The sequence below is a fragment of the Podarcis liolepis genome (genome assembly GCF_965112155.1).
Source record: "Podarcis liolepis genome assembly, chromosome: 7".
Taxonomy (NCBI): Eukaryota; Metazoa; Chordata; class Lepidosauria; order Squamata; family Lacertidae; genus Podarcis; species Podarcis liolepis.
Window position 1 is genome coordinate 65,623,274 of NC_139561.1, and position 27,184 is coordinate 65,650,457.

Genomic DNA, 27,184 nt, shown 5'->3' on the forward strand with positions numbered 1-27,184 from the left:
TCTTGGGTGGGGGAAGGCAAAACAACACATTTATTGAATGCAATTCAGAAATCAAAGTTAGAGAGGTCACACTCATTCACACAAGTGCCACTGGGATATTTAGCGGGAATGGGTGCTCTCTCTGATGGGCAGGTGGAGCTAAGCAAGATGGAAGCTTCCACTGATCCTAGGGGTCCCTCTAGCTGGAGTTCTTACACATTTTCTGCCTGGATCTGAGCTGCTTCTTTTGTACCTTGCAAGGTTATCCAGTGCATGACAGGCAGATTTGCACCATAGCAACCAATTATTAGGCTGCTTTTTTCTGGGGGAGACTTAAGTACCAGGTGTGGGGAACTTTGGGCCTTCCAGATGTTGCTGAACTACAGCTCCCACCATTCCTAGCCCTTGGCCATGCTTGCTAAGACTGATGGGAGCTGTAGTTTATTAACATCTGGCAGGCCAAAGATTTCCCACACCTGAACTATTAACTGAAATGTTACCATGCTTCTGAAGTTTCTGCTGGGCCTGTGACTACCAAGTATGATGGCTCTTGTCTTGTTACTGGTGGCTTTATGGTGGTGCTGTAGAGGCAGTGTTCTAACATTCAGTTTGTGATAGTAAGCAGCAGTTCATTTCCCATGCTGACTTCATTGCTTTAGTATTTTTCAGCTGGAGTCACAATCCACTTATGCACAGGGTTAATTGGGACATTAAAGGCAGTGGTAGCAGTAAGAAAGATGGTAGGCATATGGGGATATAAAATTACAACTGTGGAGGCATAGCATATTATAAAATGCTTAGCTCCATATATCACACTGTACACTTGTACAACTTTTCCACATTACCAATCACTCCCTTGCAAGGTGCAACAGCTGAAAGTGCACCACCTAGAAAATGCTCCCAGAATCCTCTGCAAGGTGGCAAGAATTTTACAACAGACAACTCAGTGTGGAAAGTTGTTAAAACCACTGCATTTAAGGTGCTGGCAGGGGGAGGTCAAGTGAGGTAAAATCCATATTTCCACGCCCCCCTGCCAAAGCAAAATCCTCAGCATTTTGCAGGTTCAGCTGTAAATAGTATGCCTTAGAGAAAAGAAGGCGGTTGGCAGCCTCCTTAATAAAGCAGTAATGTAGTTCATTCAGTCTTGCAAACAAATGGTTCCTACGAAAAGGTTACACAACTTCTGGTGGCTTTAATGGCAGATCGACAAAATCTTCCACAACTAGTTTACTGCAGTCTTGATGCCTGTATTCAATATCCAGCAGCTAAATGTGGAAACTAAAAACAAAGAAACGTTATTGATTTTTTTCTATTAGGAAAGCTAACATCTAAGGCTTTTTAGTTTAGAGGAAAGGTGGGTAAGAGGGGGCATGGTAAAGAACAGCATGGAAAGTGGATAAAGAACAGTTAGCACAGTGACTAATAGCTAGTGTGAAATTTAAAAACTTACCTCCCAAAAAGCTTGATCATCAAAATACTTTGTTATAGGAGGTGCTTTCCAGAATTCAAAAGTTAGTAAGAAACCTAAGACATTGGGAAAAGAATGCAAAACATGTACTGAAAAGTGACAAACCTTTCCCAAAATACCTTTCACTGTACCCTCTAAGGTCCCATATGCACTATACACTGAAAGCAGTATCATACAACTTTAAATAGTAATGGCTTCCCCCAAAGAATCCTGGGAACTGTAGTTTGGTAAGGGTGTTGAGAGTTGCTAGGAGACGCCTGTTCATCTCAGAGTTGCAACTCTCAGAGCAGTTTAACAGTCAATCCCTCCTTTCTTGGAATTGTAGCTCTGTGAAGGGAATAAGGGTCTCCTAATTGTACTCAGCATCCTTAAGAACCTAGAGTTATGAGGATTATTTGGAGAAAGGCATTCTTGTTTAAAGTGGTATGATATCACTAAACACATAGCTCGGGCCTAAGTTCACTGTTGAAGCACATCCTCCAACCGTAGCTATTTGACAGTTGGAACACTAGTTTTTCACTTGATAGACCTGTATGAACATATATGGAGGAATTACAACTTTAAAATTATAGGCTTGCATCCCCTAGACCCATTAAATAAATGAGGCAGGTAAGTGATGTCTCTCTTAAGCCTAAAGTGTGGCATAGGCTGTGTACACACCAGAGCATTAACATGCACATAGGTCATACAGATCCCAGTTTACCATGTGGCACTTTAGCGCATATTCATCCACACATGAGTGCTTTCAGTTAAATTCTTTTCCCATCTACACTAGTGGGTGGTGCTCGATGGGGTATATTATCACTCAGATCCAGGGCAAATTCTCCTGCTTCTTTGTTAGTTTCTACATCTACTGACATTATCAAGCATTCTTGAAGTTTTCACTTTATCTTTGCTTCCTCCTCTGCTACTCCACATATCCAGTGGATCATCCAGTCTAGTCCCTTGCTTGGTGCAGCATTGAAAAGGTACAATGTGTGTCCATTGAGCAGTCAGACACCAGTAGCATTCAAGGAAAGGAGAGGCTTTAGCTCCATAGAAAATCACAAAGAGTGTTTGCGATAACAGACCTGTAATGAGTCCAGCCATCAGACCCAGGGAAATGATCGCGCAGGATGCACCAAGTTCAATCAAAGCCAAATAACCCATTCTGAAAATCACAACAACAAAAACCATTCACAAACCAGTAAATGCTTTACCACTTATTCAGTGCTATAGTCTTGGTGTTTTTCCATAGGCCTTACACTCTGTTATTGATGGGGGAGAATTCCGTGTGATCCACAATTCATATAATATGAAGTGATTTAATTTGCATTTCCAAAAACATTTGCATGAATCAAAACATAACCATTCTTTGACATTTGCACTTCTTTGAATTTTGCTATGCTGCTATCCCAGCAAACATGCTAAAAAAAAACTATATAAGGAGTGAGTGTGCCTAAAAATGTATATACAAAAATGCAACACATTAGAGAAAATGGTTTGCAAACATGTTACGTTAGGCAAAATTGCATACAAAAATATGTAAGGGGCAATATGATGCTGGCAGTTTTTTGTGAAGTCTATCACAAACTGCAGCAGAAATGCAGCCACCTGGACCAAAGAGAAAATTTAAGGAACAAAATTTAGAAGATCAATCCTTCCTTACTATCTCTGTCTCCTGTTTTTAAACTTTCTCTATTTAGAGAGCCCTTTTCACACCAGCTGATCTTACAAAGAGCTCCTTCACAATTGCCATTGAACCACAGGACACTACAGAGAAACTGGAGGGCACACACTTCAAGTGTGTTACTACTGACCAAGAGCTTTCCACTGACTTGTTTGAATTGAATTTTTGCTAGATAATGTCCAGTACTACAGTGGATAGTATTTCCTCCCCCCCCCCCTTGCCTTTAAAACTTTTTAAAATAAAACCCTCAAGGTGGTACAAGGTTTGCCTACAGCTTTCTGTCTACACACTTCCTGGTGGGGCCCAATAACTATCTCTTGAAAAGTTCAGAGGAGATAACATTTGAGAGAGAGGTTCCACCTACCCTTCCAGGTCTTCCTGGCTGTCTATTAGGATAAGAATAATGCGGGTGATCCCTCCAATCAAACTGGGCAGGCCAAAGGTGTAAAGAACTCCACAGGTATCATGAATCCTGAGCGCTGGTTCCAGGCGCTTCTGAGTTTGATGGGAAGGGTACATGTGAAAAACACAAATGCTGTGTAAACACCACAAAATTCAAAGCACATTTCAATCATGCAACTCCCCCAAAAGGAACTGTAATTTAATTTCACGGAGCTGCAATTCCCAGCACCTTCAATAAACTTCAGTTCCCAATAATCTTGGGCAGGGAGTAGTTTAAATGTATGGGATGTGTGCAGCCAAAGACTCATGTGAATAACCTTTAACGCTGCAAATCAGAAGGTAGCTGTTGAAGGGCTTGTGGGCTGGCTATAAGCAGGACTGTCTTGTCAGCCACAATGTCATGGAAGCACAGAGAGGGGGACACTGCTTAGCAGTAGATCAGGAAGGTTCAGTTTCTGGCATTAAGAAGTTTAGAGCAACAAGACTGGAAAAGACTAGCATATGTTGAAAAACACCCGAGAGAGCCTGTGTGGCATAGTGGTTTGCAGCCAGATCAGGACCAGGAAGTAAGGTAAAGGTAAAGGTACCCCTGCCCGTACGGGCCAGTCGTGTCCGACTCTAGGGTTGTGCGCTCATCTCACTTAAGAGGCCGGGAGCCAGCGCTGTCCACAGACACTTCCGGGTCACGTGGCCAGCGTGACGAAGCTGCATCTGGCGAGCCGGCACCAGCGCAGCACATGGAAACGCCGTTTACCTTCCTGCTATAAAGCGGTACCTATTTATCTACTTGCACTTAGGGGTGCTTTCGAACTGCTAGGTGGGCAGGAGCTGGGACCGAAAGACGGGAGCTCACCCCGCCGCGGGGATTCGAACCACCGACCATACGATCGGCAAGTCCTAGGCACTGAGGTTTTACCCACAGCGCCACCCGCGTCCAAGGAAGACCAAGGTTCAAATCCTCAGTCAGCTATGAAGCTCACTGGGCCAGCCACAGTCCCTCAGCCTATCCTACCTCACAGCATTGATGTGAGTATAAAATGGAGAGGGAGGAATACCATTTATGCCACTTCGACCTCCTCAGAGAAAAGGTGGGGTATAAATGTAATAATAAATAAATGGATAGGGTTTCATTAACCAAAAGAGTCAAGGATTCCCCAGCTGCTCTGTAAGATGACATGTGCAGGTCTCCTTCTTGGGGCTGGCCCTACCATTAGGCAATGTGAGGAAGCTGCCTCCAACAGATGCTTCAGAGACAAGAACTTTAAGCACCATCCCACTAAACCTGCCTGCTGCTCTCAGATGAAGATGAGACTCGGTCTTATCACCACTGTTGAAATTAGAGTCAACTGCCAACCTGACTGGCTTTTGCACAAGGAATGGGGGAGGCGCCATTTTGCCCTTTGCCTCAGGCAGCAAAATGCCCGCTCCTCCTTGCCCACAATCCAAAATGGGATGGTTCAAAATGGGAACTGTTACCTGTAAAAAGGCAAAGCCAAGCACAGAGCCTGCCCCGGCCACCAGACCTAAAGTCATCGCAATCCAAGGGTATCGGATGATGGAAACTGAGGAGCCAACAGCAACCCCACCGGCCAGAGTGGCATTCTGGATGTGGGCCTGTAGAACAAGCAAAAGAAGAAAGTGAGGAATGAAAAAAGCCGGCTGGAAACGTTTTACTAGTGAAAGATGCTGGTGTGGGTGGGTGGGTAGATGTTTGTGTGGGTGCACGTGTGCATGTCTTAAACCAGGATTTCCAGCAGCCAGGCACCAGTTAGGCCGCAGAACCAGCCTGTCCACCACATACCAGCAAATTCAAGTTGCACACTTCTAGCTGACCATTAGGTCTTGTGCAACAAGCCAGTTTCCCCAGAAGATCAGACTTTCTGCAATAAGGAAATTGATGGGGACCTGCACTGGAAGTGTGAGACGGGCACTTGCTTTAATGCATGCATTCTCCAGTCTCCATGCAAACAAATGAGAGGGAATGCTCATTAAATAACCAATGCAAGCAAATATGCAAGCAAATTAGGATGATTTCTCAATAAATAGGTTGCTTGGAAGTGTGAGCATCTCTCTTCCGGCTGTCTCTCTAGTTAGGAGAAAGTCCCTCTAGATTGAAAGTTAGAGAACAGGAACTTCTGACTTACCATGTGGAACGTCCCATCACTACTGGTAGCCTTTGAGAACGCAAATGCGGCCACAGCACTTGTAGCCATTGCAAAATAGGTGTTGTAAATGGCAGCCTGTTTTTCCTCTTCTTTCTCTACCAACACAGAATTGAAGCTGGGCCAGAATGTCCAAAGAAAGAGAGTACCTAGTGAACACCCACACACAAAAAGAACAATTAGTGCCCTCTTGAACCCATTAGATAATTGCTTTTGTTGGAAGTGACAGGGTGCAACTCAGCTTGCACTGTATCGGCTAATGCATCTGCATGAGAAAGGGCAGATAGAGAGAGGAACCTCCAAGCTTCCTAGACTGTCCTGCTTGTGCCTGACCTGTTGATCTTCCTGCAGGTAATCTTATGATTGCAGACCTCACTTCCTCCTCACCTTCCCCCTTCTTCTCCAGGGACCCCATATGAGAACAGATTTATTTTGAGATTTGTCCTGTTGAGATGCCAGAGCAAGCGTGGCTCAATTGGCCAGGGAGAACTAGGATCTTTCCTATCAAACACATATTTCCAACTATAAACATTAGCTTTGTTACTTTCCTAAACCTGAAGTCCCAATGAGATTGTATCTAGCGTACAAAGAGCTCCTCCAGCCGGTATTCTGTGTTCAGTTAAGACTCTGCTAAGCATTCAACTCCAAATGCTCACAGACTGGGAACCAGGAAGGCTTGGGCTTAGATTGCCAGGCCCCAATACAAGAGGAGGAAGCAAAAGAGAAGGGGAAGCCTGAACGATGGGAACAGGGGTTAGTGGAGCGGGCTATCTTGACTTCAGCCACTTTAGAAGGAATGTTGGCTCCCCACCCCACCCCCGACCTTCCAGCAGAGCAGAATGCCTCTGTGGAGACAGTGGGCAGCCGGAGGGGGAGGCAGCTCAGGAGGGGGCTGCAATTGATCAGGCACCTGAACGGGAGGGTTCTGTATTGTTGCCTAGAACCAGGAGCTGCCTCCACGGATGGGAGAAGACCCACCAACCCCAAAGCAGCATGCGGTGGCAATCCCAACATTTCTGTAAAGCGAGTGAGCCCCAACAGTGAGTGCACCACGCCTCATCTTCAAAAGCTTAGCAGGTAGGGTAGTGGTAACTATTGGGGCATCTTCACTGCTTCCATCCAGTTCTGACTTTACTGCCCAACAGGGCCGTCTTAAGCATATCCTGCACCATGGTGGAAAGATCCCTCCGGCGCCCACCCCCCGTTCCCCAGAGTTGTCAACCTTTTTTAAGGGGGGGACCCCAAAATTGTTGACCTTTTTTAGGAAAGGCTGCTCCCGCCCCCGCAGTGGGATCATGGTGTGGGGCTGGGCAGCCGGGTGGCATGGGAGGCAGGCGGGGGTCTCGTCCGGGCAGGGGCAGGCGAAGCGAGCTGGGCCATCCGCTTCACCACAGCAGAGAAGCGCACACACTCAGCCACAGTCTCACCTTCCTTGCTTGGGGAGGAAGGGGGGGGAGGAGAGAGTGTGACTGGGAGGGGATCGGGCAGGGGAAGGAAACGCAGTCCGTGTGAAGGAGTGCAGAGGTGGTGGGGGCAGCGGGAGGAGGCAGGCTCCGTGCAAGGAGGTGGAGAAGAGGGGAAGGAGGGAGGGGCGCTGGGGGCAGCAGTTGCAGTGTGGCGCCTCGAGAGCAGGGATCTTTCAAGGTAGAGTGGACGGGGAAGTGGTGGTAGAGTCACGTTTATTCTGCGCAGACCTTGGGATGCAAGCACACACCACGCAGCTGAGATGGTGGTGTGTCGTGGAACCAGTGGAGAGAGGCTCGCAGGCACAAAGCCCCCACTCCACCTCGCTTACCTCCCCACTCTTCCCTCCCCGGACTCTCTGCCTGACACCCTCTACTGCTTGGCGCCCTGGCTCGCTGCGCCACTACGCCCAATGGTAAAGAATCATGGCTCTTGAACTCTGGGCCTGCTGTTGAGCCTCTACCATTATGTGCCTGAAACTACCTACACATTAGTGCATCTGGTTGCATGTATTGGCAGCGAGCCAGGACAGCTTCAACCAGATTAACCTGTGCTGCCAATGTCCCCCCAGCCTGAGGATATAGCACTGCCATCCTCGGACTCAGAGGCCTCCATCGCAAAGGCCCTTGTGAGACCAGAGTCTTCCCTGCTCTGCTGGAGCAAAAGACTGATTCAGCTGCCTAGGGCCCTTTAACTGGTAAGTCACTTTACAGCAGGGGCAGGGCTGCAATATAGATGCACCTGCTGTGGTTATTTTGAGCTCAGTCTTCATTTGATGGCTGCTGAAGCAACATCAGAGTGCTGCTCTCCTACAGAGCAGCTTGAGCTTTACATCCAGCCATAGCCCTGTCTTGTACCAATGGATGGGTGGATCTGTCCACTGCAGTTTCTCTCGGTTTCTTGTTTTTCTGAACTTAAATTCAGTTCTCCACATGTATGCGGAAATTTGAATTAAAAAAGAACAGCAGCAGAATTCCTGCAGGCTCTTTCTCAGAAACAATTCACAATCTGAAGAAAGACTTCCTGCATTTATTATGTTTTACATTTATATTCCACGTTGTTTTCCTTCATGAAGCCCAAGGCAGCGTAAACAAAGTTCCCAGGAAGTCACCCATCCAAGCACAGACCATGCCTAGACCAACTTAGCTTCAACAAGGTAGTGGACTCATGTGACCATCCCCAGAGACACTACATTGCCTTTGGTCCAGCAGTCCTTCCCAACACCCCAGGAGTGGAGCAAGCAATTTGCAACAATTTGTTTACCACTACTGCTTTGGGCACTACCTATACTTAAACAAACAACAGAAAAACCTAAACAGCATTCAAGATTCAGCCTATCAATCATCCTGCACATGGCAAAACAAACACTGAGCCAATAAGATATGTAACTGGATCTCCCACTGAGGTATTATGTTTGCAAGGAAACAACAGGTGCGTGTTGCTTGTAATTTATTGCAGCCACGGGAGGCAGGCAGGGATCTGTCTGCAATAACCACAGTGAAGAGTTGACCACCGTGGAAATTCCATGCCTATCAGCAAGTTCAAGACAAGTGTCAGGCTCAGAAGCTTCAGCTTAAAGTACTAGCAACAGAATCTCCCGTGTTCTTCCTCTGTCAAGCTGCTCCTCTAACCCAGGGATGCAGAACCCTTTTCAGACTCATGGCAGCATTCCCACCTGGGCAGAAGTGGGTGGAGTCGCCACAATAGCTTTCCAGCAGTAGTGTCACTGCTGTTTACCAGGAGAGGGACAGGTGAGATAGAGATGTTTAAAAAATGAAATAGGAGTGGAAATGTTTGCCTATTCATCCCATGTCTGGAACGGAAATCAATCAAGTAAACACGATATCTACTTTTTTTGCTCTCAGCCCATCAACAATATGTGACTAATTAATTTGCATGGCGCTTCCCTTGCGTTGAAATGAATAGGGTGGAATAACATAAACTACGTAATGAATTACGTAAGTTTTGCAATTTCGCCACAGCAGAACATGACACAAATCACGTAATTTTGGGCAGCAGGTAAACTGCAGCAGAATAGAAACAGAACTGCTGTGTTAGAAACTGAGATATGAAAGCTATGAGCTAAATGACACCTTAATCCTAGGTTATGGGTGCAACAACGGAATGTCTAGGCACACTTTTTTTATAACGAATACAAAGCTGAAAATGAATCAACTGCAGCTAAAAATATTATGTTCTTTTTCACATGGTCTAGTCCTTCCTCTGCCCACCTCCCTAATATTTTTAAGAGGGTCTCTTCTCCAGTCTTCAGAGAGTAGTTAGAAGTGGGGAGGCAGAAAAAGGTCCTCCTTTCCTTCCACTCTGCAGTTTTAATCTGAAATCATAGGCGCAGTACTGTGCCCTGAGCTCAGAAACTGCTCACGCTAATGAAATTCCCTGTCGCAAAATGCGCCTAGAACAATGAGAGTTTCGAACACTACGAAGCTGCATGTGATGGATACAGGGTGTAATGGGAGACAATGCCTTCTTGCACCCCTATGGTGGGGTTGGGGCTGTGCCACACAGTGGCGTAAGCACCAAGATTGCCTCCACTGGTGGGCCATGCAGCCCGGACTTTAACCCTCTCAACTTGAGGCTGCAATGCTGTTGCTGGGAGGCTATTGCTGCAGCTCCACCCCTCTGAGCAAGCACAAAATAACTGCCATGGGTAGCAAAAGCAGAGATGTTGGTCCTTTGCACAAGCGAGTACTGTGCTCGTGGCACTTTTATCAATATGCGAATACTGACACCTCATTTTTACAAAAAGAAAAAAGCCACCACCATCATCATTATTATTGCCATATGCATTAATTTTCCAGGATAGCGTAAAACAGCCTAACACAAGTGATGGCTGCATATTTCAGCAACATGGCCCTCAATGATTCTGCTCCAATTGTTTTTTGGAGAGGGAAATTTTCACCTAATCACAAGTTACACACACGACTTTTGGCAACCTGGGCCTGTGGGATGGGCGGATCCCTACACCAAACACTGTTCTGCTATGAAAAAGGCATGCTTATCTGTATAAGCAGAAGGAAATGTCTCTGAGGCCCAACCTCTAACATACGCGCCACCCATTAACGTTGTAGCACCAATCAAACTATGACTCTCTGGCCAGCAGAGAAATATGGAGAGACTGGAACTGCACTTTACAGCCCAATTAGTGGAGCATGTCACTTCTGCCAATTCAAAAAAACCTCTGGTCTTTCTGGGCTGGGCACTTTCCCTTGCAGGCTTTTTGTCTCTCTGTGTCATTCTATAAGACTGTTTCCATGAAGGTTCAGCCTGAAGAGCACATACAAATGTGTTTGTAATTATTACACTGAATCTGGCACTTCAAGTTGAAGGCAACATCAGATCACTTTAAACAGCCATGGATTCCCCTAAAGAATCCTGGGAAGTGTAGTTTGTTAAGGGTGCAAGGGGTTAAGTGACCCCCATTGTCCGCACAGAGCTACAACCTCAGAGTGGTTTAACCCCTCTTCCCAGGAAACTCTAGGGACTGCAGTTCTATGAGGGGAATAGGGGTCTCCTAACAATTATTGACATTCCTAATGGTGAAGAAGACTGGCCAGGTGGCAAGCTTCCCTTCTCAGTTTGCTGCACAGGTGCTGCCAATGGGCAACTTCAAGGTCCCTCTGTAGGTTTCTTTCTCTTTAAACTAGACTTGGACTAGGCAGCCCTTCAAACAAAGGACTCCTTCAAACAGATGGCTGTAAAAGCAGGACACATGTTCACTTTACCTCCAGGCAGATGCCCCAGAAAGATATCCATGATATCAAAAGCTGTTGAGAGATCCAGCAGAACCAAGAGATAGGCTTAGTGCATGGCAAAAGTCATCCGCCAATACAATCACTGTTCCTGAACTGGGCCTGAACCCAGATTCCAAATAGTCACAGCCATGTACATGCCATACATGCACATGTATGCACCGCCCCCCGAATCCTGAGAACTGCAGCACCCTTATACTACAGTTCTCAGGATTTTTTGGGGGAGTTGGGATGTGCTTTGAATGCACTTGAGATCTATAGTGTGTATGCAGCCTGAGTTTCATTTAAGAACACTTGAAGTTGAATCACCAGAACTATACACACACCAAATATTGTCAGATCTTTGTTGAAATCAAACTCAGAAGTCAAACATCAGCTGCTGAATAATGTATCCTACTATGTCAAATGCCAAATTTCAACATCAACATCCACTGGGGGAAATTTCTCAAAACGTCTTTGTTTCAAGCTCCAGTAAAGAGATTTGTTTGACCTCCCACCCTGCCTTAGGACACTGATGAAAACAGCTTACCCAGCATTGCAAACATATCAGAAGCAGGCTTTGATCTTTCTTTCTCAACTTTTGGGTGCAGCGAGGAATTGTTGAGGAACCAGGAGACAGTGGAGCCAAAAAATGCCCCAAACAAATGAACATGCATCAAGCTGATGTGGCTGTTAATCTGTAGACCACACAAAAAACCAGTCACCATTTCATAGAGAGCCAGGGTGGAATGTATTCTGTGGGAAACTGGATGCTGGAATGGACAGGACTTTAATCTGATTCAGCACAGCTCTTCCGTTAACATATATTATGTGGGAACTTCAATAAAAACGTTGCAGCGTGCTCCTGCTCCATGTGCCTGCCAGCCAGCCATCTTTGTCCTCTTCCATATCCTATTCCTCTCTCTGGTTTTTCTGTTTTCCACCCCAACATACCCACTGAGGCTGCTCCACCCTCACTTTGCAGGGTATTCCCCCTCTAAAGTTATTTTGACTTCTGCAAATTCTGGGTCCCCCCACCCCAGCAAATCTGCCTGGGCTGTGCTATTTTGCCTACCCACTCAGGGAACTGAGCTTGAAATTAATATACAGGATTAGACAATGCTGTGGAAGAGGGTTATCTATCAGTGGCACAATAGCTAAACAGAATTTCCATAGTTCAGAGCAGGGGTCAGGAACCTCTAGCTCACGGGCCAATCTTGGCCCACCATGGGAACCAATTTGGCCCATGAGGCCATTTCCCCAAAGCCACTCCCCTGTCAATCAGCTAACATCACTCATAATATCAGGTGATGGGTGAAAATGCAGGGTTCAATTCTGCTGGGAACTGGCGCACACATCCAAGGCAAGCAACCCTGGTTTGTTGGTTTTTTGGCAGGCTTCAGCTGTGAGAGGGCCTGCTCATGATGGGGAGAGGAGAAAGAAGCCCTTGCCAACCCCAAACTTGGTGCTTGGGGAGAGCTGTGCAAGGGATTTTGACAGGTGAGCAGGACGACCCACCTATCGATCATGGGGTGCCATAATGACATCATGTGATTGACAGGTGGGTTGCCCCTGCCCACCTGTCAAAGTTGGCCTCTGGGGCGGAGCCAGATAAAGTTCCAGGGAAACAAGCCACTTGTTGCTGAGGGCTTCCCATTGGAGCTCCTTGCTGGCTGCTGGTGGGGTACAGGATGCTGGACTCGTTGGGCCTCTGGTCTGATCCAGCGCCAAGGGTTGGTAATCAAAGCTACTAGAGGCCAGCAACCTTAAGTCTTATGACACAGAGAGCCACTCTTGAGAAAGGCTGCCTTGGCAGCTAATGCCAATTAGGGAAGATGGCAAAACAGGGCAGCTGTGCTTGACCTTCACATACCGCAAAGGGACAGTTCCTGAGGGGGAAAGGCCTCTGGAAATGGGAAGCTGCCACAGAATCACCCACCCATCCCATGCCTTGTCTCAGTAGCAAAGAGGTTTCTATACATACCCCCAGAACATCCACAATGATCCATCTGTTCCCAGCGAAAACAGCCACCTCCACCATAGCCATGCAGATTAACTGCATCAGGTTGGCTTTGCCGAGGATCGCGCCAGCTGAAATCAGCACCGCTGTAATACTCATAATGGCTGCCAAGATGCTTCGGGAAAAGAAAAAGGAGAAAGCAGTATTGTCCGTAGCATTGTTTTAGAGTGCTGAAGAAGCCCCCTCCTCCAGATTGGGAGACTGGGTGGTATCCACAAACAGGATGTGCAGACAGTGTGGATATAGCCAACTAACTTGTTCCATCAGCGCAAGCATTTCCGATTGTGCATCAAAATTTCCCCCTCTCCTCTCCCCACGCTCCCTGAACCTCCACAAATCTCTAGAGGATTTCATGAACTCCCATAACAGATTTAGGGGGCATGTAGGGGGAGGAAGGGGGACGGGGTTCTCCTGCATGGAAGTTGTCATTGTTCTCTCTTCAAGCCCCTCCTGCTTCTAGGAAACAGTGGGGCAGGGGAAAGCAGGGATTTGACTGGCACACCCCACATCTGAGCAGCCTCTTCCTCCACTTCTGACAGCTCCTGTGCCCCCGCCTCTGCCTACTCCGACCCTTCCTCTTCCCCACTGCCCTGGTTCCTGCCTCACAGGTGGCACCAAACCCCATAAATCTCTGTCCCTATCTCCTGGGTCAGTCTCCAGTCCCCTTGCCTCTGCCACACACTCGTCAGAGCCCTGACATGGCGCCTGGGAGGACACACAAGAGCGTCATCTAAAAGCAAAGCCAAGACTGCATTTTCTCCAGAAGTAGGGCTTTAATTATATGGACATTTATGGCAACTTAATAAATTAGTTGATTAATCCACCAAATTTCATACGATTAATCAATATTTTTTATTATTCAGGTGACACCTGGTCAGGCAATCTAATTGTTTAACCCATCTGCAATAAAATAAAACAAAGCTTACATAAAACTCTCTCTCTCTCTCTCTCTCTCTCTCTCTCTCTCTCTCTGTGTGTGTGTGTGCGCGCATAGTATCCATAGCTGGGGAAATCTTTTACAAGTGATAGTTTGCTCCTCCTGTTTCCTAATTAGCTAGAAACCTCTGGATTCTGCCTCCCAGGCCAGGGCCTCTACTGTCTATTATTGCAAGGGTGAGGAAACTTTGGCCCTTCAGATGTTGGTGAACTACAATTCCCATCAGACCCGGCAAGCATGGTGAGGGATGAGGGGAGCTGTACTTGAGCAACATCTGGAGGGCCAAAGATTCCCCACCCCATAGCTTTTGGGTTTAGCTAGCCCGCCACTGGGTCTGTGTATTGATTTAGGCTGCAGCTGATCCACAGTAAATTCTGAGGCGTTTCACAAGCCTGGAAAAATTCTGGGTATCCAGAAACTGCCGAGGGTGTAACTAGGGGTGGTGCCAAATCTTTTCCTAAATGCCTTGGGTGCATCAGAGTCAGCAATGGATTCAGGGGAAATTGAATTGAAGGATGATCTGCATTACTGGCTGGATATTAATTTGAGGGAATAAATTAATTTTAGATGACTTTATCTGGATATGATTTGGGGATAAAGAATCGAGTACTCGAAGGAAAATTTAATTGATTTGGAGCAAGCTCTGTTGGGTAATGAACTGAAGAGGAAATCATTCGGGTTGATCTGCTGGGTTGACTAACTGACAAATGTATCTGAGGTGATTTGGATGGAAAACTCATTATCTCGCCTTCTGCGACTTTTAAATTTTAAATTTTGCATCTTTACATGTAAATTGGCATGTGCAAATTTTTCACAAATGTGTATCTATGATACTATACTGTACTGCAAATCTTGCAAATACCAAACAATGCCCCTGAAGAACTGGTTTTTATGCGTTGCTTGCGTTGGCCTGAATGTTGAAGAATCATTTCATTTAAAGAAAAAAACACACCAATAGAGATTTAGGCTACAGGTGCGATGAAAAGAGCTGCAGATGCCCTGACAATAAGGTATAATACGTTCACTAATCCACTCATCCACTCACTCAAACACTTATTTTCTAGCTTAGACTTTGCCAAACTGGCACCTTCCAGATGTTTTGGGATTCAAGTCGCATCAATCCCAGTCCCAAACATCTGGAGGGTACCAGGCTCATAAAGGCTGCTCTAGCTAATAAATGCAGGTGTGTGTGGGTCAGTGTTTGGAGCACACCAGGAATGAAGACAAAGCACATTATTAAGAAAGGGAACAGGCTCATTCATTTTGAGTTCAGCCCCTTGATCGTTTTAGTTGCCCTCATAATAAACAGCTATGAGGATGGGAAGCCTAGTATTATTGGGCTAAAAGTGGGCACAGTTTGTTTGCTCTGTGAATGAGAGCGGGGAGGGAGGGAGGAGCGAGAGAGGGAATGAGAGAGAAGAGCAATATTTCTTGGTCTCCAGCTGCCCATGTTTCAAAGAAACCTGCTAAACTAAATCCATAAAGCCTCAGACATAGCAACCACTGGTCAAGGCAGGGCCCTGTAAAGCGTGTTATCTACCTTTGCAGATTTATCTTCACTTGCCCATCTGAGAAATGGAAAATGAAGCCGTTCACGATCAAAGCCCACTGCACTCCAAGGGCTGCAAGGAAAAGGCTGAATCCAGCGCTGCTAAAGCTGTATCTTCTCAGGAAGGCCAGGAGGAAGGCGAAGCCCAAGACCACCATGATGTTGACATCTTGAAATGCTGCGTGCAAGAGAGGCCATTATTCATTTGTTATTTACATTTGTTACTTTTTACATGCGGACATAAACACACTCCAGATGTAACTCATCAAATACTAACACTACTTAAAATAATGCAATCAACTTACTCTCATTTGGGGGAAATTGAGCCTCACCCTTGGAGACTCTCCCCAGCCACTTAAGTATTTGCTCAATTAACCTACTAATTAAACAGAATAACACCTGCAACCCTAATTTCAATTAACAAGCAGGCTTACCTGGGTAGAGCGCAAGGTCTTCTTGAACACTTTGATGGTCATATGAAAAGAAAAAGAAAAATATAAGGATGAAAGCAGCTTCCAAAAAGAAAATGAGCCCAGGCAGGCGAATCCGGAGACTTGGAGGATACTGAGAACGCATGGTGTGTCCATGAACTACAGCATTTCAAAAGGGAAGCGGGTGTTAATTCCTTGAGTTAAAAGAGAGAAAGTAGCTGAGAAAGTCTGAATGTGATAGCCAGAAGGCATTGAGTCCTTATCTATTGCCGCCCAGGAGAGCAGGCCAGTCTTCTGTTGCTGGGTATTTTGACTCCTGTGGAGTTGCCTTGTGATCTGAGGTTGTGGGATAAGGCTGTGCTAGAATGAGGGCTCTTTTGAGTGGTCAGAATTATTCCAGAGGAATTAACGACTAACTTAGGTTCATTAATTTCAGTGAGTCTGAGCAGGGCTAGCACTGGATACATCCCGAATAACTATTTGATATGGGAAAAACTTTGATGGCCCAGCTGCATGGAGTGTGATGTTCAGTTTTCCAGTACAGTGGTACCTTGGTTTATGAACTTAATCCATTCTGGAAGTCCGTTCTTAAACCAAAGCAGTCTTAAAGCAAGGCATGCTTTCCCATAGCAGCGGGGGGACTCGATTTACAAATGGAACACACTCAACAGGAAGTGGAACATGTTGTGTTTCCAAGGCAAAGTTCACAAACCAAAACACCTACTTCTCGGTTTGCAGCGTTCTTAATCCAAGTTGTTCATAAACTAAGCTGTTCTTAAACCAAGGTACCACTGTAAAGAGAAAAGGTGTGTGTGTAAAGCTGGTGTTAAATTATAATGGAATAATAATACTGTAATAATAATAACAACAATAATTTATTACTCTGCCCATCTGACTGGGTTGCCCTTTGGGCAGCTTCCAACAGAATATAAAAAACATAACAAAACATCAGACATTAAAAACTTCCCAACGCAGGGCTGTCTTCAGAAAGTCGTATAATTGTTTATGTCTTTGACATCTGATGGGAGTCCAAAAGCACAAGCTTGCATCAAAATTGCATTGTCAGTCATTTGTGAACCGCTCTGAGATCTTTTGATGAAGGGCAATATATATATATATATATATATATATATATATATATATATATATATATATATATATATATATATTGCCCTTCAATATCATATATATATTGCACTAACCATATATATATATATATATATATATATATATATATATATATATATATGGTTAGTGCAAGGATTTCTGCTTGTGTAGCAGAACTCCCCCCCCCATGAGCCCCTAAAACCTGCTCTGTGTGTTTCCCCAACCCTTTGAAACAGATTTGGGGAAGCTGCTGAGCGCATGCAGGCAGAAAAGAATTCCATTGCACAAATACTTGTGCTAATGGAATGGGAGCGTTAGATACTACCCACAATATGTGGTAATTGAACTGGACCTATCATGTGCACAAAATAAGCTTTCATAGCAACTGCAACTGTAGACAGCACAATCATCTTAGTATTGCTGAGTGAAGTGACAATTCAATTAAGATTGTAGGCACATGCAAGATGAGCACCCTGACCATTGATAACAGCAGTGATTGATGTCAGTAGAAGCATCTTAGCATTCCTAAACAAATTAATACCTGTAGTGAGACTAGAAACCATTGTCTCTATTGAGAACGGAGTGAATATAATAGAAAGGTGAAGTAACAGGGGCACAATCCAGTGAGATGTTCTCTGGAGCAATCATGGGAAAATTGAAATGGGCAGCTTCCCATCTGCTGCTGCCATAAGCCTGGGCCAAGAAACCAGCTGGATGGGTGGGGACTGGCACTATCAGTGGGCTCTGCTTTCTGAGGATGCTGCGTGCTGTCACAGGCCTTGGTATGGACCACTTTCATTCACTAATTTGTTTATTTCAATTAGGGATCAGGGGAGAAATTTTGATTCAGTTCACAGTCACCCTTCGAAATTTGCACTTCTCATAATTTTGCAATGCTGCTATCCAGCCAAGTAAAGTGCACCAAAAAGGTACTAGGGTAAAATGTGTATTAAAATGCATGTTAGTGAAAATAACATACACAATTGCAGCATATGATGGAGAATTGCTTTCAAAAATGTTTACGTAAGGCAAAATTAGGGACGCGGGTGGTACTGTGGGTAAAACCTCAGTGCCTAGGACTTGCTGATCGTATGGCCGGCGATTCAAATCCTCGCGACGGGGTGAGCTCCCGTCGTTCAGTCCCAGCTCCTGCCCACCTAGCAGTTTGAAAGCACTCTTAAGTGCAAGTAGATAAATAGGTACCGCTTTATAGCGGGAAGGTAAACGGCATTTCCGTGTGCTGCGCTGGTGCTGGCTCGCCAGCTGCAGCTTCATCACGCTGGCCACGTGACCCGGAAGTGTCTTCGGACGGCGCCGGCTCACGGCCTCTAGAACAAGATGAGCACGCAACCCTAGAGTCGGACACGACTGGCCCGTACGGGCAGGGGTACCTTTACCTTTAAGGCAAAATTGCGTGCAAAAATATGCATATTAGAAATTCACGCTAAGATGCTGAGTTTTCCCAAGGATTTTACAAAAAATTGCAAATTGATATGGAAATAATAATAATAATAATTTATTTATACCCCACCCACCTGGCTGGGTTTCCCCAGCCACTCTGGGCGGCTTCCAACAGAATATTAAAAACACAATAAAACATCTAACATTAAAAGCTTCCCTAAACAGGGCTGCCTTCAGATGTCTTCTAAAAGTCAGATAGTTGTTTATTTCCTTGACATCTGATGGGAGGGCATTCCACAAGGCGGGCGACACTACCAAGAAGGTCCTCTGCCTGGGTTCCCTGTAACCTCACTTTCACAGTGAGGAAACTGCCAGAAGGACCTCAGTGTCTGGGCTGAACGATGGGGATGGAGACACTCCTTCAGGTATACCGGGCAGAGGCCGTGGAGAACTGAACTTGAGTTTGGAAAAATGAGAAACAGAAAAACCAAAATTCTCCCATCCCCAATGGAGGAAAAGTGTTGTTGCACACCATCCCAATCTCCCGAGTGGTGCAAGATTCCAGGGGTTCCAGGCGCCTGTCCAGGGTTCGTGCTTCCTTTTGAATGAGGGACAGCAGAGACTGTGGTGTCTTTGTGATGTGTTGTTTATCTACACATATATACCACCTGAGCCTACAATGGAGGGGTTCACAGCTGATCTTGCTTCTCCTATAGCCACGGCCTTGGATTCCAGCAGAAATCTGGCATAGCCCTGTCTCCTAGCTGCACAGCCTGCTGGCTTCTACATTACCTACCACAACTCTGCCGTTGCATTTCTAACAACCAGAGTTTTGAGGTACATTCATTATCTGACACAGAGCCACTTCTTTTGTTACCTTAATGGCTCATACGTAAGGTGGTCATTACCTCACCAGGGAGCTAGCCTGGCTATTCCAGGAATTGCATTCACGCTGGATCTAAGACTTGGAAGGGGGCTCAAGCATACAGCCTACCCTCTGCAAACTCATAACAGTATCCTTGTTTGAAGCAGAAACATTTCCATTTGGGTTATTGACTGTAAGCCACCTACAGACGCTGTGAGAAAAGCCTCCCGGCCACTAAATAAATATTTTCATGATAATTAGCTTGTTTCTATTTTGTCCATACACGGGTTACTTATTGATTACTTTTCTGTATCTCACTCTTCTTCAGTCATGGAACCCAAGGAAGCCTCTTATCTAGGCCTGGCTAGATTCAGACCTGCTGAGTTCCCTTAAAGCTGTTGTATCATTGGAAGGCCTTTTCTGTACTGACGCTGCCATAATCAGCAAGTGGCAGCCCCTTCCACAGGGAAATCAAACTGTATTATTCTCCCCAAGTGTTTATAACATTCTTACAGGATGCAATCCTAGCCCCATTCACCTGGGAATAAGCTCCATTGAATTCAGTGGGACTTTCTTTGTAAATGTGTTCAGGGTTGCAGTCTTAGTCTGGAGCTAAGCGGGCTATAAACTTCTGGGTTTTACTGTTGACTTATTACTGCTCTAACGATTGTTGTTGGCCACTTAGGTCAGCTCCATTTGCAGGAGGAAAGAGGAACATAAAAACTCATTAAAAAGATTAAACAAGGTGCCTTCCCATGATGCAGTTCTTCTCTTCTGACGCTGCCACGTCCTAGGCATGTCTACTCAGAGGCGAGCATTGCTGTATTTAATGGGACTTGCCTCCAGAAAAGCATGAATAGGCATGCAGCCTTGCCCCTGAGTAGACATGCACAGGATAGGATCGGGCTGTCAAGCTGCGATGCTTTCTAATCGCTTTCACACGCGAGGCAAACTGCATGGGACTTACTTCAAAGCAAAAAACGCTCAGGGCCTGGGGCATAACAGCATTTTCTCAACTGGCAAAATATTTACCCACATAACAAAACCTGGCTGGTAACTAGGAATACACCCAGCTCCTCCCTTGGCAGAGAGCAGCAGCTACTGCTGCCACCTTAACAAATGCCTGTCAGGGAAGAAAGGTCTTCTTTGATTGGCCAAGACTCAGTTTCCCGTGTCACTTTACTTAGCCGTTACACCCAGTCTAACCTCTCGCATTCTCTATTGGTCCTCCTTAACACCATTTATTCAAGTCAGAAATTTATTGGATACATAGTCCGTCAGTCAAGCTGGAGGGCGGGACTGAGCGAGCTGTGTTAGAATGCAGCGGGATCACCATTCTTTGCCTCTTTTTACCTTTGGTCCTTGGATTACGCGAGCCTTTTAGTCGCGGTTTTATTGGCCAGTAGCCCCGCCAATCAAACCATAGGGGCCCGTACCTAAATGTCAAAGCTAAAGGCGGGATACAAAAAAGTTCCTTTCTTTCATTGGGGGATAGCTAGGCTGCTCCTCCTACTTTGGTACCAACTATTCAACGATTGGGTAACCTCGCCATCAATTTAACAAATCCTTACTTTCACGGGCTGCTCTGGACGCCTTTCTCCCTGCTGGGCGGGACTCGTCATTCTAGAAAAGGGCGGGACCAGAAGCGTCGATCTCCTCATTGGTTCTGCCGCCCGCCTCTCTACCCTCTAGCCCCATGTTGATTGATTCGCTCGTCCGTCGACCTCATGTTATGCCTCCCGCCGATTGGCTTGTGCCTGAAAGGAGGCGGGGCAGGGCGCGGAGGCTGCGCGCGGGGACGCGGCGGCGGGGAGGGACAGATCTGAAATTATTTTTTATTTCTTTGTTTCCTAGTCGGGCGGGGGGAGAAAAAAAAGGAGGGAGAAAGAAAAAGGGGACGGGGGGAAAAGGCGAGCCAAAAAAACCACAAAACCCCCAGACCCGGAGACCCGCTGAGACTCCCTCCGGCGGGTCCCTCGGACAGGCTTGGATGTTGTCGCTGTGACCCGGGCGGGGCAGGAGCGGAGAAGGAGGCGGCGGCGGCGACGGGGGGCAGCAGCAGCAGCAGCAGGCGCCACCACCACCGCCGGGCCAGGCCGGGTTGGGTCTCGCCGGGCCGGACGGGAGGATGAAGCGCCGGAGCGCCGACTGCAGCAAACTCCGGCGGCCGCTGAAGCGGAACCGCATCACTGAGGGCATCTACGGCAGGTATGGCCCGCACCTGCCTCGCCCCGCCCCGGCCTGTCAGTGGCATCGAGGGAGCCTCGCCGGTCCCTCCTTCCCTCCTTTTGGCTTTGAGGTGAAGCAGGGGAGGGGGCTCCTTCGCCGCCTCAGCCCCCGACGGGGCTTCCTCCTCCTCTTCCTCCTCACACGGAGGAGGACAGGCGAGCTTGGCGGGACTCCCCTCATCCCCACAGAAACGCACACGCGCACCACTTTCACACGCCCCCCCTTCATTATCTCCTCCACACACCCCAATTGCTTCTCCCCTCATGCAGCCACTTCCCGCCCTTTGTCCGCCCTCAGGGCCCCGCTTCTTTGGCGCTCTGGGCCATTGTCTTCAGAAGAAGCAAAAGTAGCCCCCTCCCACGACGCCCGACACTTCTCTCTCCACCCAACACCTCCCTTCAAAACGCTTTGGGGTAGCCCTGAGTGGGCCTTGTCTTCTCTCTCTCTCGCTTAATAGTTACTTCGGATCTCTCCTCAGCCTTGCTCTGAAGCAACGTCTCTCTCCCACGTTTCTGCCCCCCACAGAGTCCGCTCAGACTTGGGGTTGGCACCGATCCTGCAGACATGCATTGGGGGCGCCTTCTTTCATTTTACTGCCTCTGTATGATGGCCCTTGCTGCTCTTAAGTCAGGCTGCAGCACAATAGTGGGATGTGACCCATAAGTAGAAGACTGATGCTTAGGAGCCTTCTCTCCCTGCCCGCCCGCCCCCCCATGCCTCACATTGGGAACCCTTCGTCTAGAAACCTCCCTTTCCCTCTATACCAGATGTGGTGAGCACTACAACTTGCATCATCCCTGACCATTGGCCAAGCTTGCTGGGCCAAAAGTTCCCCACACTTTGTCTATACTCACATCTACACTGGCAACTCTTGCTTTGAGGCTTTCACTGGGGCAATCTCTGTTGACAGGTTTCCCATCCCATTACTCTCTTGTGAAGCCACAACCTAGCCCCCACCCCAGTGTGTGTGCAAACACACACACAGGCTACTTGTTCTTACACTTTATCTCCCCATGTATCCGTTGGAACGTCTCCAAATCATTGCTGATAATTATTGTATTTTTAATGCTGCAACAAAGGCGGGACAAACTATTTAGTAACACACACACAAATGCTTTGTGGCCTCAGAAGCTTCCCTTCTGGCTCAATTTCCACCTCCCCCAAGATAGTTGTCTTTAGAACTTGGTTCCCCTTCTCCCAATTGTGGGAAGCTTTCCTCTGTGATCTCTCTAACAACACACATACCCTTTCTCTTTTTAAGAGGCTTAAGTGAATGATGCTCTGCATTCTATTGAAATATCCCCCCACCCCTCTTCCCTGAAACCACCCCTCCTCTTTAGTTGCCATTCCTTCCGCGCCCCACAACTCTTGCAATTTAAGTGTTTCTAAATACAGTACCAGACAGATCGTCCCCCCTCTAATGCCTTTCTCTTAACCCATTCCATACAATCTTCCCTACAATGCTAGTGCTCTTCCAGTCATTTTGCTCCCACACCTTCATTTGATGTTCTCACCCCAGTTGTGGTTTCAGTTACATTGACTACCCTACACTTAGTGGCCTCCATTCACTGTTTTTCTCCACATAGATGAATACCTTTCCCTAGAATGCAATCACACCCATCAGTTGGGCACCCACAACCCTGACTATTCTTGCCCTTAAGAGTTTCCTCATTTATATTTTACTTTGAAGTCACACTTTCCATAGAGTGGTAGTCCTGTTTGCTCTCAGTTTTGTCACTCATGCTACTCTAGATTGGTGCTGTATTCTGAAGCCCCACCCCACTTCAGTTGTGTGGCCTTCCACCTACCCTTCAACTACCACTGCCCCTAACTCAAAGGTCCTTCCACTATTATTTTCCCTCCTTTGTATTTCTATTGATATATTTGTCAGACTGCAGTTCATTTGGCATCCTCTTCAGTGATTGTCATACTTCTATTCCTGCTTGTCCCATCCAATCAAACTTCCTACCACAGTGCTCAACCCTGCCCTGCATTGACAGCCCTCCTCTTAAGAGTCTACCCCACACAGATTGATATACCTTTCCCTAGGATCCCCTCACACAATGCACAATGTATCCTAGACACATACTGACAATTCTTGCTGTTAAGAGTCATCCACCCACTGTGTCCTTGTCCTCACTGACAGAGATCCCACTTACCCCATACTCATTTGAGCCACTTTTACAGTGACAGGCCTGACTCTCAAACCCTGCCCTCGCAAATTCTGCTGAAGACCCCCATTCCACTGGCTATGCACTTGCATATTGATAGTCCTACCCTTAAGAGTTCTCCACCTTCTGTGCCATGACAGACCCACAACTTCCCCATTCATTATGCTTCCCCCACCCAGACCAAACCAGTGTGTCCAGTGGTCAGGGATGACATGAGTTGTAGTCCAACAATATCTGGAGGGCCACAGATTCCCCATGTGCTCCAAAGGACACCCCCCCACGCACACATATCTTCCTCTAACACACCTTTCACAGCAATGAGGAAGGCCCTCCAGAAACTGGCAGTCCTCTTTTACCCCACACCAGATAGGCTCTCAGATTCTCCCTTGCATTTGTTTTTATTGCCACAATTTCTTCCCATGTCCCTAACTACCTTCCCACTGTGCCCTCTTATTGAATATATGCTGAATACTCCCACAAGTATGTGATCAAAACATGTTTTTTAACACTGAAGCCCCTTCCTGCCCCTTAGGACTTCCAAACAGTCTTTCAAATGACTGACGACTTCTCATTGTGATGTCTCAGGCCACTATCCCTTTTTCATTTAACCTTTTCTGTGCTCATCTTAATGTTTCTCTCAGTCCCGTCACACTATGCTATATTATATCGCTTCATGAATGAAAAGTTTGCCTGATATGTTCTTGCCTGCTTTGCGAATACTCATATCTATTCAGGAGATGCTCTGATTCACACCTCCTTCCCAAGTTGTGTTATTTCACTTTCTTTTTGTGTCGTCTTCCGTTTTTGTATGGTGACTTATTTTTAAAGCTGTGTCAGAGTGAAAGGCAATGATGAAGATATTGTTCATCTTCTCTGGTGAGTGGGTCTCAGGATTTTCCATGGCTATTTCCCATCTGCTATTAAATACCGTATTTTTCGCTCTATAACACGCACCCGACCATAACACGCACGTAGTTTTTAGAGGAGGAAAATCCATAGGCATGCCACTCGTAGGCATTTCCTCCATAACACGCACAGACATTTCCCCTTACTTTCTAGGAGGAAAAAAGTGAGTGTTATGGTGCAAAAAATACGGTAGGTCTTGGGGAGCTTCTTTTTTAAGTTAGAGAAATGACTGTTGGCTAGAGCCATCTCTATTTACCTTGCTCTATTTACTTCTTACAGCCAGGACTCACAGTTTCTGGTTCATCAGGTGTTAAAATTATGCACAACTTGCAGAAGTGCTGTTATGCTGTCAGTTTGTACAATTACAAGGGGCCTAATAGATGTGAGATTTTGGCGGACAAAATTGCAGTTGTCATTGACAAAGCCTAAGAAACTATGTTTTTATTGAGAAAAGAGACCAAGCAAAACTTCAGCTTAATACCCAATGTTATGCAGTGTATGACTTCTGCCTTCACAGTAGCCACTGACAACCACATGGGCATAGCTGTTCCCCCAAATCAATGAAAATAAGTTAAAATACATAACAAACTAAGGTTCTGCCCCCCTAACAAAAGGCCTACCCCCCCATACAAAAATCCTGGATACGTCCATAAATGGCCATCTTAAAGAATACCGTAAATTGGGACAAGACTAAACAATGAGAAATTAGTTTTCCTCAAAGACTTTGCCCAATTGGAGTCACAATGTTGTTATAAAAAGATAGCATAAGTGATTGCTTAAGAACATTAATTACTTTAATACATGTGTATACAGCTTTACACACAAACACCAGAACAGTGCTTCTCTGTTACTTTGCTTACTGTACAGCAAGCAGCAGGATTTTATCAGAGGTGGGGTTTGGGCCTCCCAACAATTTAATGTTAATTTACCTGTGTGTAGAACTAGCCACTGAAGTGTAAATTCTCTTTGTTAGCTATGAGTATTACAAGCTGTCCCATTTGAGCTCAAGCTTATGTAGATCAGCTTTTCTCAACTTTATGCCCTCCAGAATTGTTGGGCTACAAAACATTGTTTTGCTATCTTCAACTGATGGAAGTTGGAGTCTCAGAACATCTGGAGAGGATGGCAGTGGAAGATGGTTACATGTTTTAAAAATAATGGAAGGAAAAGACCAAGGAGACTGTGTCCTTTGCACATGCTAGGGAATAACAGCAAAAGCCAGTGCGGATCACATATGTACTACAGAGGGTTGTGTAAGCCATAGGAACATGGCCCCTGCTCCCAGTGTGTGGTGGTGTGGCTTCAGCTTTGTGGATCCTGCTTTGCAAGGTCACAGCAGTTTATTTTAATTTAGCAGTTATGCCCTTTCTGCAAATATGAGGCTAATACAGTCAACTTGCCTGTTGAACATGTGTAAGCTGGTCAGCATGTGCTACAGACATTTGGTTAATTTATTAAGCAGATTAATTTGTGACTTTAGCCTTTTTCCTGCATTTCTTAAATCCTAATGCAGCAGAATATATTCCTTGTGTTTTATTTTTCCCTGCCAATAGCAAAATAGGTTTGTTGGCTTTATTTTGAATATTCCTGCAGAGATGTTGGGGGTGGATGAACACAGCACAGTTGCCTGAGGGTGAAAGGAAAAGACTCCCAGGCCCAAAGAGGATCTGATAAAGTGTGTCAGAAAGACAAAATGCTGTTGATTAGTAGGTCACTTGAGGAAAGTGTTGCAGGTCTGTATTACATTGTCAGACTTGCCTGTTCACATTGATGTTTGTGATAAACAGTAGCATGTTGAATAAGCTATCAGCTTTCTCTGTCGTCATATTTCTAGAGTAGATTGCTCTGGCTTCCAGCTGAGGTGGATGCATAATATCTCTGCCTGTATGAGGTTTGGTATAAAGCAGCTAATGCTAAGGGGTTGTGAGAAGTGGTTGCTTATTAGTAACTACCAATTAGGAGATATATTCACTTACAGTATTTCAGGTTGTGAAAGAGAAACATAAGATTCTGTAAGGATTTCCAAAAATAATTACCCTTTTCCAATTATTAGAATTATTAATGTCCACACCCCTGTAAATTTGAATGCTTGTTGCTAGTTGACTTTTTCATTTCTAGGAATGGTGGTTTTTTGTTTTTGTATTTGTGTTTTACTTTTAACAAAAGCTCTTGCTTGATTTTTTTTGGGGGGGTGAAAGATTGGTGGTGTTTCTAGAACACTCAAAATCTAAAATTTAGCAGGCTTGAGCTTTCTATCCAGAGGATGCTTCTGTTGTGCTCCTGCTGCTGGACCTTGGGGTCCCTTCCAACTCTACAATTCTATGATTCTGTGATTCATTGAACTCAAGGGGATGTACAGAGACTGTGGGTAATTCATCTTATCCTCAAAGCAGTTCTGTGAAGTAGATTAGGCTGGGCGAGAGGTTACACAGTAAGCTTTATGGTAAAGTTGAGTTTTGAACTTTGATCTTGCTGGCCATAACCAATTCTCTAACCACTTGTATATCTTACCAAAGTTCCCAGTTCAAATGTTACTTCAGATATAAACTGAAAGGGTGGCTGTAGGCAAGCTGCTCTTCAGCTGCAGTAGGGGATATACTGACATGCTTTAAAGAGCTGTTGTAAAGCTTCATGTGTAAATGTATGTGGAGGACCTTGAATGCTTTTAAAACATT

The 27,184-nt window shown here is 45.9% G+C and overlaps 2 protein-coding genes across 11 annotated transcripts in view; one reads left to right on the forward strand and one right to left on the reverse strand.

Annotated features, from left to right (window-relative positions):
• Positions 1-7: 7 nt before the first annotated feature.
• RHCE (Rh blood group CcEe antigens) lies at positions 8-22,089 on the reverse strand. 10 transcript variants are annotated; one of them, XM_083511978.1, is made up of 13 exons: positions 20,171-20,400; positions 19,774-19,893; positions 16,555-16,621; positions 15,834-15,862; positions 15,391-15,577; positions 12,878-13,028; positions 11,444-11,591; positions 5,663-5,829; positions 4,995-5,132; positions 3,481-3,611; positions 2,518-2,597; positions 1,430-1,503; positions 8-1,257 (listed from the first exon to the last, which is right to left on the reverse strand). In XM_083511978.1, coding segments are annotated over exons 2-13 (1,200 nt in total). In that variant the 5' UTR covers positions 19,775-19,893; positions 20,171-20,400; the 3' UTR covers positions 8-1,230. The 10 variants fall into 10 exon arrangements, with proteins under 10 accessions (XP_083368104.1, XP_083368105.1, XP_083368109.1 ...); XM_083511979.1 differs by lacking the exon at positions 19,774-19,893 and having other exon boundaries at positions 20,171-20,186; XM_083511983.1 differs by lacking the exons at positions 16,555-16,621; positions 19,774-19,893; positions 20,171-20,400 and adding an exon at positions 21,894-22,089.
• MACO1 (macoilin 1) overlaps positions 20,971-27,184 on the forward strand; it is a 64,090-nt gene continuing 57,876 nt past the window's right edge. The window contains exon 1 of the mRNA XM_083511955.1: positions 20,971-21,411. Within this exon, the coding sequence (XP_083368081.1) occupies positions 21,332-21,411 (80 nt within the window). The 5' untranslated portion in view covers positions 20,971-21,331. The remainder of the gene's footprint in view (positions 21,412-27,184) is intronic.

Coding starts and splice junctions, on each gene's coding strand:
- RHCE (XM_083511976.1), bottom strand. CDS start 15,975: ATGCGTTCTCAGTATCCTCCAAGTCTCCGGATTCGCCTGCCTGGGCTC. Junction 15,578..15,833: donor AGACCTTGCGCTCTACCCAG/GTAAGCCTGCTT, acceptor TCTTGCACGCAG/CATTTCAAGATGTCAACATC. Junction 11,592..12,877: donor TCATTGTGGATGTTCTGGGG/GTATGTATAGAA, acceptor TGTGGTCTACAG/ATTAACAGCCACATCAGCTT.